This window comes from Dipodomys ordii, unplaced genomic scaffold (assembly GCF_000151885.1).
Source record: "Dipodomys ordii isolate 6190 unplaced genomic scaffold, Dord_2.0 Scaffold46, whole genome shotgun sequence".
Taxonomy (NCBI): Eukaryota; Metazoa; Chordata; class Mammalia; order Rodentia; family Heteromyidae; genus Dipodomys; species Dipodomys ordii.
In genome coordinates, this window is record NW_012267262.1 from 1,537,597 (window position 1) to 1,550,121 (window position 12,525).

The 12,525-nt window shown below is 43.5% G+C and overlaps 1 protein-coding gene across 1 annotated transcript in view; it reads left to right on the forward strand.

The window, feature by feature from the left end:
• The window catches only part of Nav2 (neuron navigator 2), a 387,125-nt gene that overhangs the window by 315,060 nt on the left and 59,540 nt on the right, over positions 1-12,525 (forward strand). The window contains exons 14-18 of the mRNA XM_013019543.1: positions 3,390-3,681; positions 4,280-4,982; positions 7,820-8,287; positions 8,927-8,992; positions 10,393-10,437. Of these exons, the coding sequence (XP_012874997.1) occupies positions 3,390-3,681; positions 4,280-4,982; positions 7,820-8,287; positions 8,927-8,992; positions 10,393-10,437 (1,574 nt within the window). The remainder of the gene's footprint in view (positions 1-3,389; positions 3,682-4,279; positions 4,983-7,819; positions 8,288-8,926; positions 8,993-10,392; positions 10,438-12,525) is intronic.

Consider the following 12,525-nt stretch of genomic DNA (forward strand, 5'->3'; position numbering starts at 1 on the left):
TTCTTTCTTTCTTTCTTTCTTTCTTTCTTTCTTTCTTTCTTTCTTTCTTTCTTTCTTTCTTTCTTTCTTTCTTTCTTTCCAGTCCTGGGGCTTGAACTCAGGGCCTGGGAACTGTCCCTAGGCTTCTTTTGCTCAAGGCTAGCACTCTACCACTTGAACCAGAGCACCATTTCTGGCTTTTTCTGTTTATGTGGTACTGAGGAATTGAACCCAGGGCTTCATGAATGCTAAGCAAGTACTGTACTACTAAGTCACATTCCCCAGCCCTGCTCTTCTACCTCTCTTTGCCTCAGTTTTTCACGTGTAAAACTGAGAGTGTTAACTATTACTTCCTCATCTTTAATGAGATTTATTTTTTATTTATTTATTTTTTGGTCTGGTCATGGGGCCTGAACTCTGGGTCTGGGTGCTGTCCCTCAGCTCTTCAGCTCAAGGCTATAGTGCTCTACCACTTGAGCCACAGCGCCACTTCCGGTTTTTTTCTTTTTGCTTATGTGGAATCGAACCTAGGGCCTCAGGCATGCACTGCAGGCGCTCTACCACTGAGCCACCTTCCCAGCCCCTTTTAATGAGATTTAAATGATACATACAAAGCAAGTTAGCTCAGTGCCTGGTCCACAGTAACATCTTGATGAATTTTTGTTGTTATTGCTAATATTCTTAGCAATTTGATTAGAAGTAGATTTAAAAACATTAAGAGACTACATAGTAATCCAGGATATGGAATGTGCTAATTTTTCACTGCATCTTAGAGCATATTAAGATATATTAGCGTAAACTTGTTGTATGATCCATAAGATTAAGGTTTTTTTCCCCTGTCCTGGGTCTTGAACTCTGCGCATGGGTGCTGTTGCTAAGCTTTTTTTTTTTTTTGGTCAATTATGGGGCTTGAACTTTGGGCCTGTGCACTGCCCCTGAGCTTAAGGCAAGCACTCTACCTCTTGAGCCTCAGCACCACTTCTGGTTTTCTGGTGGCTAATTGGAGATAAGAGTCTCACAGACTTTCCTGCCGAGGCTGGCTTTGAACTGTGATCCTCAGATCTCAGTCTCCTGACTAGCTAGCATTACAGGCATGAGCCACGGGGCGCCCAGCCTCCTAAGCAACTTTTGCTCAAGACTAGCATTCTACTACTTGAGCTACAGCACCACTTTCAGCTTTTTCTATGATTAACTAGAGATCAGAGTCTCATGGACTTTCCTACCAGGCTGGCTTTGAACCTTGATCCTCAGATTTCAACCTCCTAAGTAGCTAGGATTATAGGCATGAGCCACCAGCACCGGGCTTAGATTAAGGTTTTGAATTTGTTCATTGTGTTCCCAGTTTAATTAAGTTTGTCCATTACATAGTGGTACTCAGTAAATGTTTGTTAAATGAATGCTTCCAAAGCCAAGCTCTTACCTGCTTTTGTGGCTTTGCACATGCATACTACTGTGTATGTTCTCCTTAAACTGCTCAGAGTTCCTTTATATTCTCTCCCTCTTTCTCCCCCCGCCTTGCTGGTCCTGGGGTTTGAACTCAGGGGCTGGGTGCTATCCCTAAGCCTTGTTCAAGGCTAGTGCTCTACCACTTGAGCCACAGTTCCACTTCTGGCTTTTCAGTTGTTAGTTAGAGCTAAGAGTCTCATGGGCTTTACTGCTTGTTCTGGCTTCAAACTGTGATCCTTATCTCTCAGCCTCCAGATGATTATAGATGTAAGCCACCAGCACCTGGCTCCTTCATTCTTTAGGACTCTTCTAAAACTTCTTAGTACCACTTCCTACCCTCACTTAGGTCAGGCTCTGTATTTCTCTCCAGACTCCCAATCTTTTTCTTTGCAATAGTCTTTAAAATTCACAATTATACATCCATTTGTCCATACGTGTTCAATCTCTGACTCTTACAACTGACCATAAACTTGCAAGTGGCGGGGGAGGAAGAGGGGGGGAGAATCAGCCATATTTACTGATTCTCAGCCCCTCAATGATGCCTGGCAAGCAGCAAGCATTGAGTCTGTTCTGGTTGAATGCTCCTGCAGGATCTAAAAGAGGAAAACTTGGACTGAGTCAGTTGGGACAGAGTTTCTGCTCATCTGTAAAATTAAGATGAAGACAATACTGCTTAACCCCTTACTCTCCTTGACCAAATAATGGCTGAGATCCAACAAGATCATTTTGTTAAACTGTGTTGTAGCCTAATGGACAGATATTCATTATCCATTCATTTATTTACTTGTTCCTTTCTCCTCTATGTCTATCTCTAGTGCTTTATACCAGGCTGGAATATGGTGTGTATATGAGGAAGGACCAAACAAATGATGGCATCCATTAGGTGGCTGTCTTGAATGGGTTAAATTTATAAGGGAAGAAAGGACTGGGAAAGAAAGAGAAAGGCATTTAAATTTGGGCTGTTTGTTATACGTAGCTTTTGTTCTGTTCACTCCTTGTATTCTGTGGAAGAAGAATTTGAACTATTCCTGTGTGATATGCTTTAGGCCATGTTCTTGTCAAGGGTTCACATTAGCTTCCTACTTTGCTGATGGTGCCCACTCTTGCTAGCTAGAAATAACGTGGGACTCATTTTGCAGTGTAGCCACTGGAAGGTTTGTTGCCTTCCCTTCCCAGTACTGCTCCTCTCCCTGGGTATCCTCTGGCTGGCCTCACACACCAGGGAGCCCTAAACATTCTGGCTTACTTTATGGTTTTTAGTGCAGCTGATCATTAATATCACCCTCTTGTCCCCTTCTGAGTTTCATGGCCAGGAGGTCAAGGCTCCTCCAAAGAAAACTGGCTAATTATATCTCTGTCTGAATAAAATCACACAAGGGGAGCAAAGCAGTGGCATATAAATGAAGGGTAGGAGCAGGAACCACTGCTGTTTGAGGATTTGTTTCCTTTCAGCTGAGCCTCCCTGATTTGAGCGAAACAAGCAGCCACCCTCATTCAGTATGTTGGATTTTGGCGCTGCCAGTGGAGTGATAGGGAAGCAGCAGAACAAAGGAAAACAGGAGAGAAACTGGATGCTGGTTAGAGATTTAACACCAGAGCTGGAGGAGACCTGTCTCCAAGTGGCAGAGTTGTTGGCTGAATTCCCAAAGCATTTTCTTCTCTGCAGGCTTTGCTTTCCTCCTAGGTTTCCTTTCCTTCTTTGCTCCTGCTTCTGCTCCCTTATTTTCCTTCCTCATGTGAAATGACATATTTATACTCTTTATTTAAACGCATGAATAAAAATGCCTTTCTAACAAGATAATCAGAATATGAAAGGCCAAACTTTTAGAAAGTACTTACCAATGTTTTGTTTTTTTTTCTTTAACTAGTTCAGCATATTAGCTTTTTTTTTTTTTTGCTTTTGGGGTAAAGGACTCCCTAAAATGGGACTGGGGAACACTAATTCCAGGAGTGTCTATCCACAGACTGACGCTGAGAAGCACTCACAGGTGGAGAGGAATTCCCTGTGGTCTGGTGATGACATCAAGAAATCAGATGGAGGGTCAGACAGCGGCATAAAGATGGAGCCAGGATCCAAGTGGAGGCGGAATCCTTCTGACGTGTCAGATGAGTCTGACAAAAGCACATCGGGCAAGAAGAATCCTGTCATCTCCCAGACAGGCTCCTGGCGGCGAGGCATGACAGCCCAGGTGGGCATCACTATGCCAAGGACAAAGCCAGCTGCCCCAGCAGGCACACTGAAGACCTCGGGAACTGGTGAGTTAGACACCATCCGCAATGAACTGTTTAAAAGCTGATGCTATAGTAACCCTAGCAAGGATTTGACTTAACCAGTTACCTCTTTGAATTTGTTCTTTGCTAGGAACTGGCTTTCTTAAATGGGTATGCGTGCCTACAGAGGCCTACTGTTTGGATTAACTTATACATGAGTCTGACTCCTTGCCAGGTGCCAGTTAACCCACAGGGGCAGGCTCCTCATGAGTATGTTGATTCATTGTATGTTGTCCACAATTTAAGATATGTATGTAAACAAGGGTAGGAGCTCACCCAGGAAATGTCAGAGAGAGTGTAATTGGCAGAGAGTGAAAGGTCAGTGAAAAGCAGTGTTTCTCTGCCCCCCACCCCTCTTAGCTGTCTTTGTTTTATCTTGGATCAATTTAGACTGTTTTGCAAATGAATAAAAATGTCGCTGACAGTTACTAAAAGGCTCACAGTGACTGTGGGAGACTAGATTATCTTGGTCTAAAGTTCCCTTCTCCTCCTCCTTACTTCTCCCCCCCATCCCCAGGAAAGAGTCAGCTTTTTTCAGAAGAGGGAAGCATTTTAAAGCTAATCTTCTTGATTTCTCTCTTAGGAAAAACTGATGATGCGAAGGTGTCTGAGAAGGGAAGGCTTTCCCCGAAAGCTTCCCAGGTGAAGCGCTCCCCATCAGATGCAGGCCGCAGTAGCGGTGATGAATCCAAAAAGCCTCTTCCCAACAGCTCCAGAACATCCACCACCAACACCAATAGCTTTGGGTTCAAGAAGCAGAGTGGCTCAGCAGCTGGGTTGGCCATGATCACAGCCAGTGGGGCCACTGTCACCAGCAGGTCAGCTACACTAGGAAAAATCCCAAAGTCCTCTGCTCTAGTTGGCCGGTCTACAGGCCGAAAGACGAGCATAGATGGCACTCAGAACCAGGACGATGGGTATTTATCTCTCAGCTCCCGGACAAACTTACAGTACCGTAGTTTGCCAAGGCCAAGTAAGTCCAACAGCCGAAATGGGGCTGGAAACAGGTCTAGCACCAGCAGCATAGATTCCAACATTAGCAGCAAGTCAGCAGGACTGCCAGTGCCCAAGCTGAGGGAGCCTTCCAGAACAGCCCTCGGCAGTTCTCTGCCGGGTCTGGTCAACCAGACAGATAAGGAGAAAGGGATTTCATCAGACAACGAGAGTGTTGCTTCTTGTAATTCAGTGAAAGTGAACCCGGCTGCCCAGCCTCTGTCCAGCTCAACTCAGACCACTCTCCAACCAGGGACAAAGTACCCAGATGTGGCCTCTCCCACACTCCGCCGGTAAGTGGGCAAATACATGGAACCCAGCAGAGTTGGAGTAGATAGAATGGTACCTCGGGTTAAGAATTTCCTGTTCCATATTTGTAGCAGCCTCTGTGTCTCCTCCATTCAGACCCTGGGTAAAGCTGTTATGTCAATCTCTGCTAGCAAGTTTGTAGTTGGTTGGATGATAAAACACAAACCTGTGTTCAAACTTCTGAGTCTATTTTAATAGCACCATATCACCTTGCTAAATTCTGACTCCATTTCCTTATCTGTATAATGAGAACAATGGTACTTTTTTCTAGATTCTCATAAAAATTCATCTTAGTCATGTCTAGCCATAGTGAGTTCATTTGGTGAAAGTTAGCTATCATCTAAGATGAAGTCTCAGTAAGCTCTTAAATTAAGGATAAATAGCTCAAAGGAAGCAAGTAATTCTTTTCTTTTTCTTTCTTTTTTATTACCTATGAAACAAAAATTCATTCTGGAGACAGAATTACACTTTATCATAATCATTGTATTTTACATCCCATGCATAACTTCAGTTTAGTATCTGATATTTAAAAAAAAAAACTCTTAAAGGAGAACTCTTTCAAAAAGAAGAAAATATTTTCTTGTTACCTGAAGAAGGCATTATTTTCTCACATTACCTAATATGGAAATAAATATTTACTGTTTGTTCATTTTTAACAGTTTTTTTAATATCTTGCCTGTTAACATTTGCTTCATAGAAATCCTTAATGTGAAAGACTCACTTTGTTTTAAAGTTTTTAAAAAACCTTAGCTATTCAAATTATCTTGCTGTTCCCCAGTCCATCCTGAATCATAGTTGTGTAGGTTAGAGTGCATCTTATCTTCCCAGGAAACTTCTTGTCATGGAAAAGAGTAAGCTCCTAGGATGGAAAACTAAGCAGGGGAAAAAAATTATATGCACATGTATATATTTGGGGATGAACAGGAATGTTTGAAAAGACTTCAGAAGAAACATTCCACATGAAAGGTGTGATGAAGCCAGCTGTTCTGTGTGCGTTGTCTAGACTTGATTATTAGAATTCAGTAATGATTATTTTTCAGAGGGGAAGTCCTATTGAACCACTCTTTGTTGTTTTAACAGATTGCCTTGTAAATGAAAATTTTTCTCTGCTTCTTGCCTCAAGTATTATATGTAATATTCTCTCTCCAGTGTTATAGATTTCCTTTGCTGACTACAAAGGCATTTATTGGACCCTCAGGCTAGTGTAATAGGACACATGAAAATGTATGCAGTTCCTTACACACTCCATGGAGGAACTATCAGCCCATTCCCTGTGAAGCTCACTCTCCCTAAATCACCAGAGTGTTCATAACTCACTTGTGTGCATTAGTATGGAGAAGAGAAGCCTTCAGTGAATGAGACAGATAACTCTTCACATGATTTGAAGTACTCACAGAAAGAGACTGTGGTTATACATTAGCAGCATAAGGAGAAATTGCCTAAAAGTCCAGAAAAGATGGATCAGCTTTTGGCTTTTTAACAATTCAAGGTACTCTTTAGTAGTGAGGTTCCTGTCACTGGAAGTATGTATATGTTCTAAAGCAAAGATTCTACAACAGGGTATTTCATTATTATTACCAGGGGAGGAGTATTTCTCCTCTACCACCATATAATGTAGTAGGAATTGGTTGATTAACTATACATTTGCTTGTTTGTCTTTATAACAGTTAAGATTTGTAGACTTATTAGGAGACAACAAGGTTAGATTGATACCACTTCAGGTGAAAGGCAAGCTGCCTATCATGATGTAGTTTTGTCATTTTTCAGATATACTTTTTCTACTCACTAGTTTTGATGGGTGAAATAAAGCCCTTGTATTACTGAAATGTGGTCTACCCTCTGACTTTTCACTAGGGAGTTCCCTGCCAATGTAAGAGGGAGTACTTTTTACCATTCTCTGTACTTATGGCAGACTTGGTCATGAACAGAGGAAAGATGAAGGAAATGGCATTTCTCTGTGTCAATTTTAGACACATGGTTTGTACACAGTATGTTTGAGCTAATGTGAACCTAGCAAACTTTCTGTGTAGGTCACTGGAAAAACAAAACAATAACTAAACTCTCTGGCCCAGAAAGATACTTTTCAAGTTGGCCTTTCCAATGAGGAGAGATTTGTGAAGACACTTTCCCCAGACCCTAACCAGATCTAGAATCATGGTCCTTTTTTTTTTTTTTTTTTCCTAGTCTTGAGGCTTGAACTCATTCTACACTTGAGCCACAGTACCACTTCCAGTATATAGATAAGAGTTTCATGGACTTTCCTGCCCGAACCCACAATACTCAGATCTCAGCCTCCTGAGTGGCTAGGATTACAGGTGTGAGCCACTGGCTCTTGAATAGAATCATGGTCTTGATTCCTTGTGCTGTGCTTAGAAATCAAAGAACCAAATCCCCTAGAGCTCTGTTTACCTGACCTGAGTGACTGCTTTGTGCCCAGGATTATGGATTGAAGATGACTTAGAAATTGTTCCATCTCGATATTTGCTGGGTTAGGGCAATTTTTTTAGTTGGTATATTTATAGGAAGGTCTTGGAGCAGTATTAACAGGCTTATAAAAAATGGATCTCATTTTCCTGGGCTAAAATAGAACCAAAGTCTCAGCTGTAGTCTACAATTTGAAGAAAGCGTCTTTGATACACCTGTGTCCAGTCCCACTTTATGGCCAGCCTTTCCCAGTGGAGTCCCTTAGCTATTTCAGCAACAAAGATTTGTATTATCCTCTTTCCGGGGTTTTACTGCCTCCTATGCACCATCCTTCTTCAATAGCTTGGTGCCATTGGCACTGGGTGTTCATCCCACACAACCCTTTGTCTCTTCACAGACTCTTTGGTGGGAAGCCTACCAAGCAAGTGCCCATCGCCACAGCTGAAAACATGAAAAATTTGGTGGTCATCTCCAATCCTCATGCCACCATGACCCAGCAAGGTAACTTAGAGTCCCCCTCAGGCAGTGGTGTCCTGAGCAGTGGCAGCAGCAGTCCTCTCTACAGTAAGAATGTGGACCTCAACCAGTCTCCTCTAGCCTCCAGCCCCAGCTCTGCCCACTCGGGCCCTTCCAACAGCCTTACCTGGGGCACCACTGCCAGCAGCTCATCAGCAGTGAGCAAGGATGGCCTGGGCTTCCAGTCTGTTAGCAGCCTGCACACCAGCTGCGAGTCCATTGACATCTCCCTCGGCAGTGGAGGAGGCCTGAGCCACAATTCCTCCACTGGCCTGATCGCCTCCTCAAAAGATGACTCTCTGACGCCCTTTGTCCGAACCAACAGTGTGAAGACCACACTGTCGGAAAGGTTGGTACTGTACTCCTGGCTGCTTTTATTACTCAGGAAGAAACTCTCCTCAGGGTACAAAGGTTAGATTAAGAGTCCCAGATGTCACTTAGCCTTTGTTTACAAGATTTTACTCTTTCTAATTACTGTTCTTTCCTGGGTAAGCCAGTTTGGGATGGATTTAGCTTGGCTATACCTCTTGTTATCTTTTTCCTTGCGATTATTCTTGATGCTTGAAGCTGCTAAAAGTCTCTTGGGGGACAAATCTGTGTTACCATTTAGACTGGCAATCTGCTTTTGAAATCCTTCCATTTTATTCTGCTTATTCATCAGCCATTTCTTTCCCCTCCCCTAGTAGTTAGGCAGCATAGGTGACTACATAAAGTCATAGAATGTATGGGTGAAAGCCTACTAGGCAGCTGGATCCATTTGATATCATGGCAAACACTCTCCTACTGAATTGCTGCTGGCTACAGTGAGAGGAGATCACGAAATTGAAAGTCCTCAAGTCCCTGCCGTAGTGATGTTTGTTGTTTCTGCACACGGGGGAGAATGCTGAGATCAGCACTGGGAAATGTTCTGATCATTATGTGTAACAACACCTCTCCTTTCTTCAGTCTAATGTTGCTTCTCTTGTTTTCTACCTACCTGGACTTCTAGCCCTCTCTCTTCCCCTGCTGCTAGCCCTAAGTTCTGCAGAAGTACTCTGCCCAGGAAACAGGACAGGTAAATGACATTGTAGGCTGGGGCCCACCAGACGTCTAGGTTCCTCTGCCTGTCTATTGTCCAGTCAGATGTTTTGTGCAAGGCTGTTGGCCTGAGGCTTCTGCTTGTGTTTGTGGCTCTGGTGTACCGTGTGACAGCCATACATGCTGGTGAGGGTCTACTCTGTTGTCCCCTAAAGCCAAGGGGAGGTGAAGTTGGATGGCCCCTCTTTCCCAGCTTGGAAAAGGCCACCTCAAACCTTGCCACCTGATCCAGGGGCTTCAGAAGCTCTCACTTGCATCTCCCATGGCCTCCTGTGGCATGTTCCTGCTTCCCAGCTTCCTGCCCTTTCCTCCCCCTACCCCAGCCCAGAAATGGTCTACCACCCACTGTGTAGCTTGGCCCTCACCTCTGCCCCCCTCTCCTACCCCTCCACACTCCCCTCGCAGCTGGCTCTTCTCCCTTTCAAAGTTTTTTGCTGCAGTTTGGCTCATTATGTCGTGCAAAATGTCGTGTTGCTTGTGCCCATATCCTGTAATGATAATGAAAAAGAGTTTGGGGAGCCTTTACAGATGAAGAAGCTTGTGTTTGCCCCCAGCTGTGGGTGGGCCTCAGAGATAGATATTGACCTTAAATATGTGGGGGAGCAGTGGTTTGGCCAAATATAACAAGCAGATGTTGTTACATGCTAGGGGAAAAAAAAATAATGGAAGCCTTCTTCACCCTATCAACAGCAAAAGCTTTATTTTTGTCAGACTTACAAACCAAGCCTTTAAACCCTTGTGCATGGAAATCCAAATGCCCCGACTATATTGGCCAGCATGTTGAAACATGCCCTAACTCCAGCCCAGGGCTCAGCTCTTAGCTACATCTTTCCTAGGCAGAAACAAGGAGAACTTGAGAGGGACCTGGAATTTACTTCATTACACATGAATTTCAAATATGCAGACTGTTGGCCTCTTGAAACTCTGCAAACCCCTTCACCCTCTTAAAGCCATTGCCAGTGGTGTGGGAGGGGGTAACTTAGGGGTACAGAAAGTCGGGCATCCCTTTTTGGAAGCAGCTCTGGTCGTGGTGGTGGTGTGGCAGAGTTGAGCTGCTGGGCTGTGCTTCTAACAGGGCAACCCATGTTGCCTTTGAACATGTGGAAAAAGAGGAATAAGTAGAGTTGAGTAACTTGGAGTAACTGACGACTTGGTTGGTAAAGTATGCACTGATGCCAGCTCAGGCCAAGGATTGTTTTTTGTTTTGTTTTGTTTTGCCTACCGATGTGTGTTGCATGCATAGTTGATAAAGAACATTCTCTGGTGATGGGGGGTTTCTTTCTCAGGACCCTCTGCCTCTGTAGCCTTCTCTCCCGTCATTCCCAGCCTCCCTTGTGCTTCTCTGAAGTTCTTGTTTTTGTTTTAACTTTCCTACAGTGACCCGCACCTTGATAGGAACACTTTGCCTAAGAAAGGACTCAGGTATCTGTCCTCTCCTTGTACCCATTGCCATCTGTTGTGGCCTTGAGCTTGGCTGTGTGGCTCTCATAGCTGGTGGGGCTGGGCTGGGGTCTCTGCTTTGGCCATTGCAACAGGACTTTGGATGACAGTTCTCTTGGCCCCTCTTGTTCACATCTCTCATTTGTGGCTTATTTGCTTGAGCAGGAGCTGTGCTGTTTCTGGCTTAATGTGATAAGTCATCTCATGACAAACACTCCTGGGCAAGCCTAAAAAGCAGTCACTGCTTCTGGTGGGGACTAGTGGGTTTAATCACCAAGCACTTCATGATCATTGTATTCATGTGACTGTTTCCAACAGAAAGGACATGACTTATAGCATGCTGATTTGTTAGCCAGGACAAAGGCAAAGGAAGAGAGGATTATTTCCTCTAAATTTAATGATATGTAACTTTTTCAGGGCTGAGAGTGTAGCTTAAGAGAAGAACATTTGCTTAGCATGCATGGGGTCATGTGGTCAACGTACAGTACTGCATAAACAAATGAACTAACTTATTTGGCTCATTAAAAAAAACCCAAGCAAACAAAAAGTATTAAAAAAAAAAAAAAACCAAACAGTCACCAGTGGTTTACTGCTGTCATCCTAGCTACTCAGGAGGCTGAGATCTAAGGGTTACCATTCAAAGCTAGCTCAGGCAGGGAAGTCTGTGAGACTCATCTCCAATCACCACCAAAAAGCTGGAAGTGAAACTATGGCTCTGGTAATAGAGTGCCATCCATGAGAGAAAAGGCTGAGGGATAGCACCTAGGCCCTGAGATCAAGTTCTAGTACTGAAATGAAATTAACTAATAACCTAACATTTAAATGCATTCATGCCAGATTGCTAAAGACAGATACTTTGCACTTGTCTAAATATTCTAATCAACAATAAGTCATCTGATGCTCACCAAGCTACTAGTGTGATTATTTGGGGATTAAAATATAAAAAAGTACACTAGCAAGGAGTGTCTTTCCATTTATAGTAAGTTGTGGCTTGGGCTTGGTTTTGGTGATCAACTTGGTTAAAAACAGGATGCTATAAGTCACTATTGCTCACATCATTTACATCATTTTGTCAAGCAGAGAAACCAAATTTGCTAATGCTCTCTCATGGTCTTACAGTCATTTCTGCTTTCTAAACACCCTGTTCTTTGTAGCATCTGCTTCACCCTGCACTATACATAAGTGCTTTTGCATAAAATGGAACTTGGAATGAAATGTTTCATTGTTGTCATGTATGTCTATAGTTAATAACCTCCAACTCTAAAGACTGAGATAATTTTGAACAGTAATATGAGGTAGGTATCAATGCTTCCTTTCAGTAAGAGCTCGGTGTAAAGCCAATTCTGAGAATCTAAGAAGGAACATATTAAATCTCCCAGTGGACATTCTGTAAGAGGTCTAGTACTGTGCTTCCAGCTGCCAAGGCCTTTCCTACTTAGAGTTTCCATTGTGCTTATGAAGCTACTTGTCAGTAACCATACTAGTTACTTAAACGATAGCCATTCCATTTTACTGTTACCCCAAAAGAAAGATGACTTAATTATTAATATTCTGAAATGATGCGTTTATTTCCATAACAGATCTGTCCTCTCAAAATTGTATGGCTTTGGCTTTAAAAACTTTTTTTTTTAATCCAGAAGGGGCTGAGTACCTGTAGCTTATGCCTGTAATTAGGAGGCTGAGATCTGAGGATGTCAGTCCAAAGCCAATCCAAAAGCCAGTCTAGGCAGGAAAGCCTATGAAAATGTTACTTCCAATTAACCACCAAAAAGCCAGAAGTGGAGTTGTAACCCAAGTGGTAAAGCTCTAGCCTTGAGCAAAATATACTAAAGAATACTACCCAAGCTGGACGCTGGTGGCTCACGCCTGTAATCCTAGCTACTCAGGAGGCTGGGATCTGAGGATCGCGGTTCAAAGCCAACCCGGGCAGGAGAGACCGTGAGACCTCTATCTCCAAAAAAACCACCATAAAACTGGAAGTGGTGCTGTAGCTCAAGTGGTAGAGCGCTCGCCTTGAGCTGAAGAGCTGAGGGACAGCGCCCAGGCCCAGAGTTCAAGCCCCACGACCGA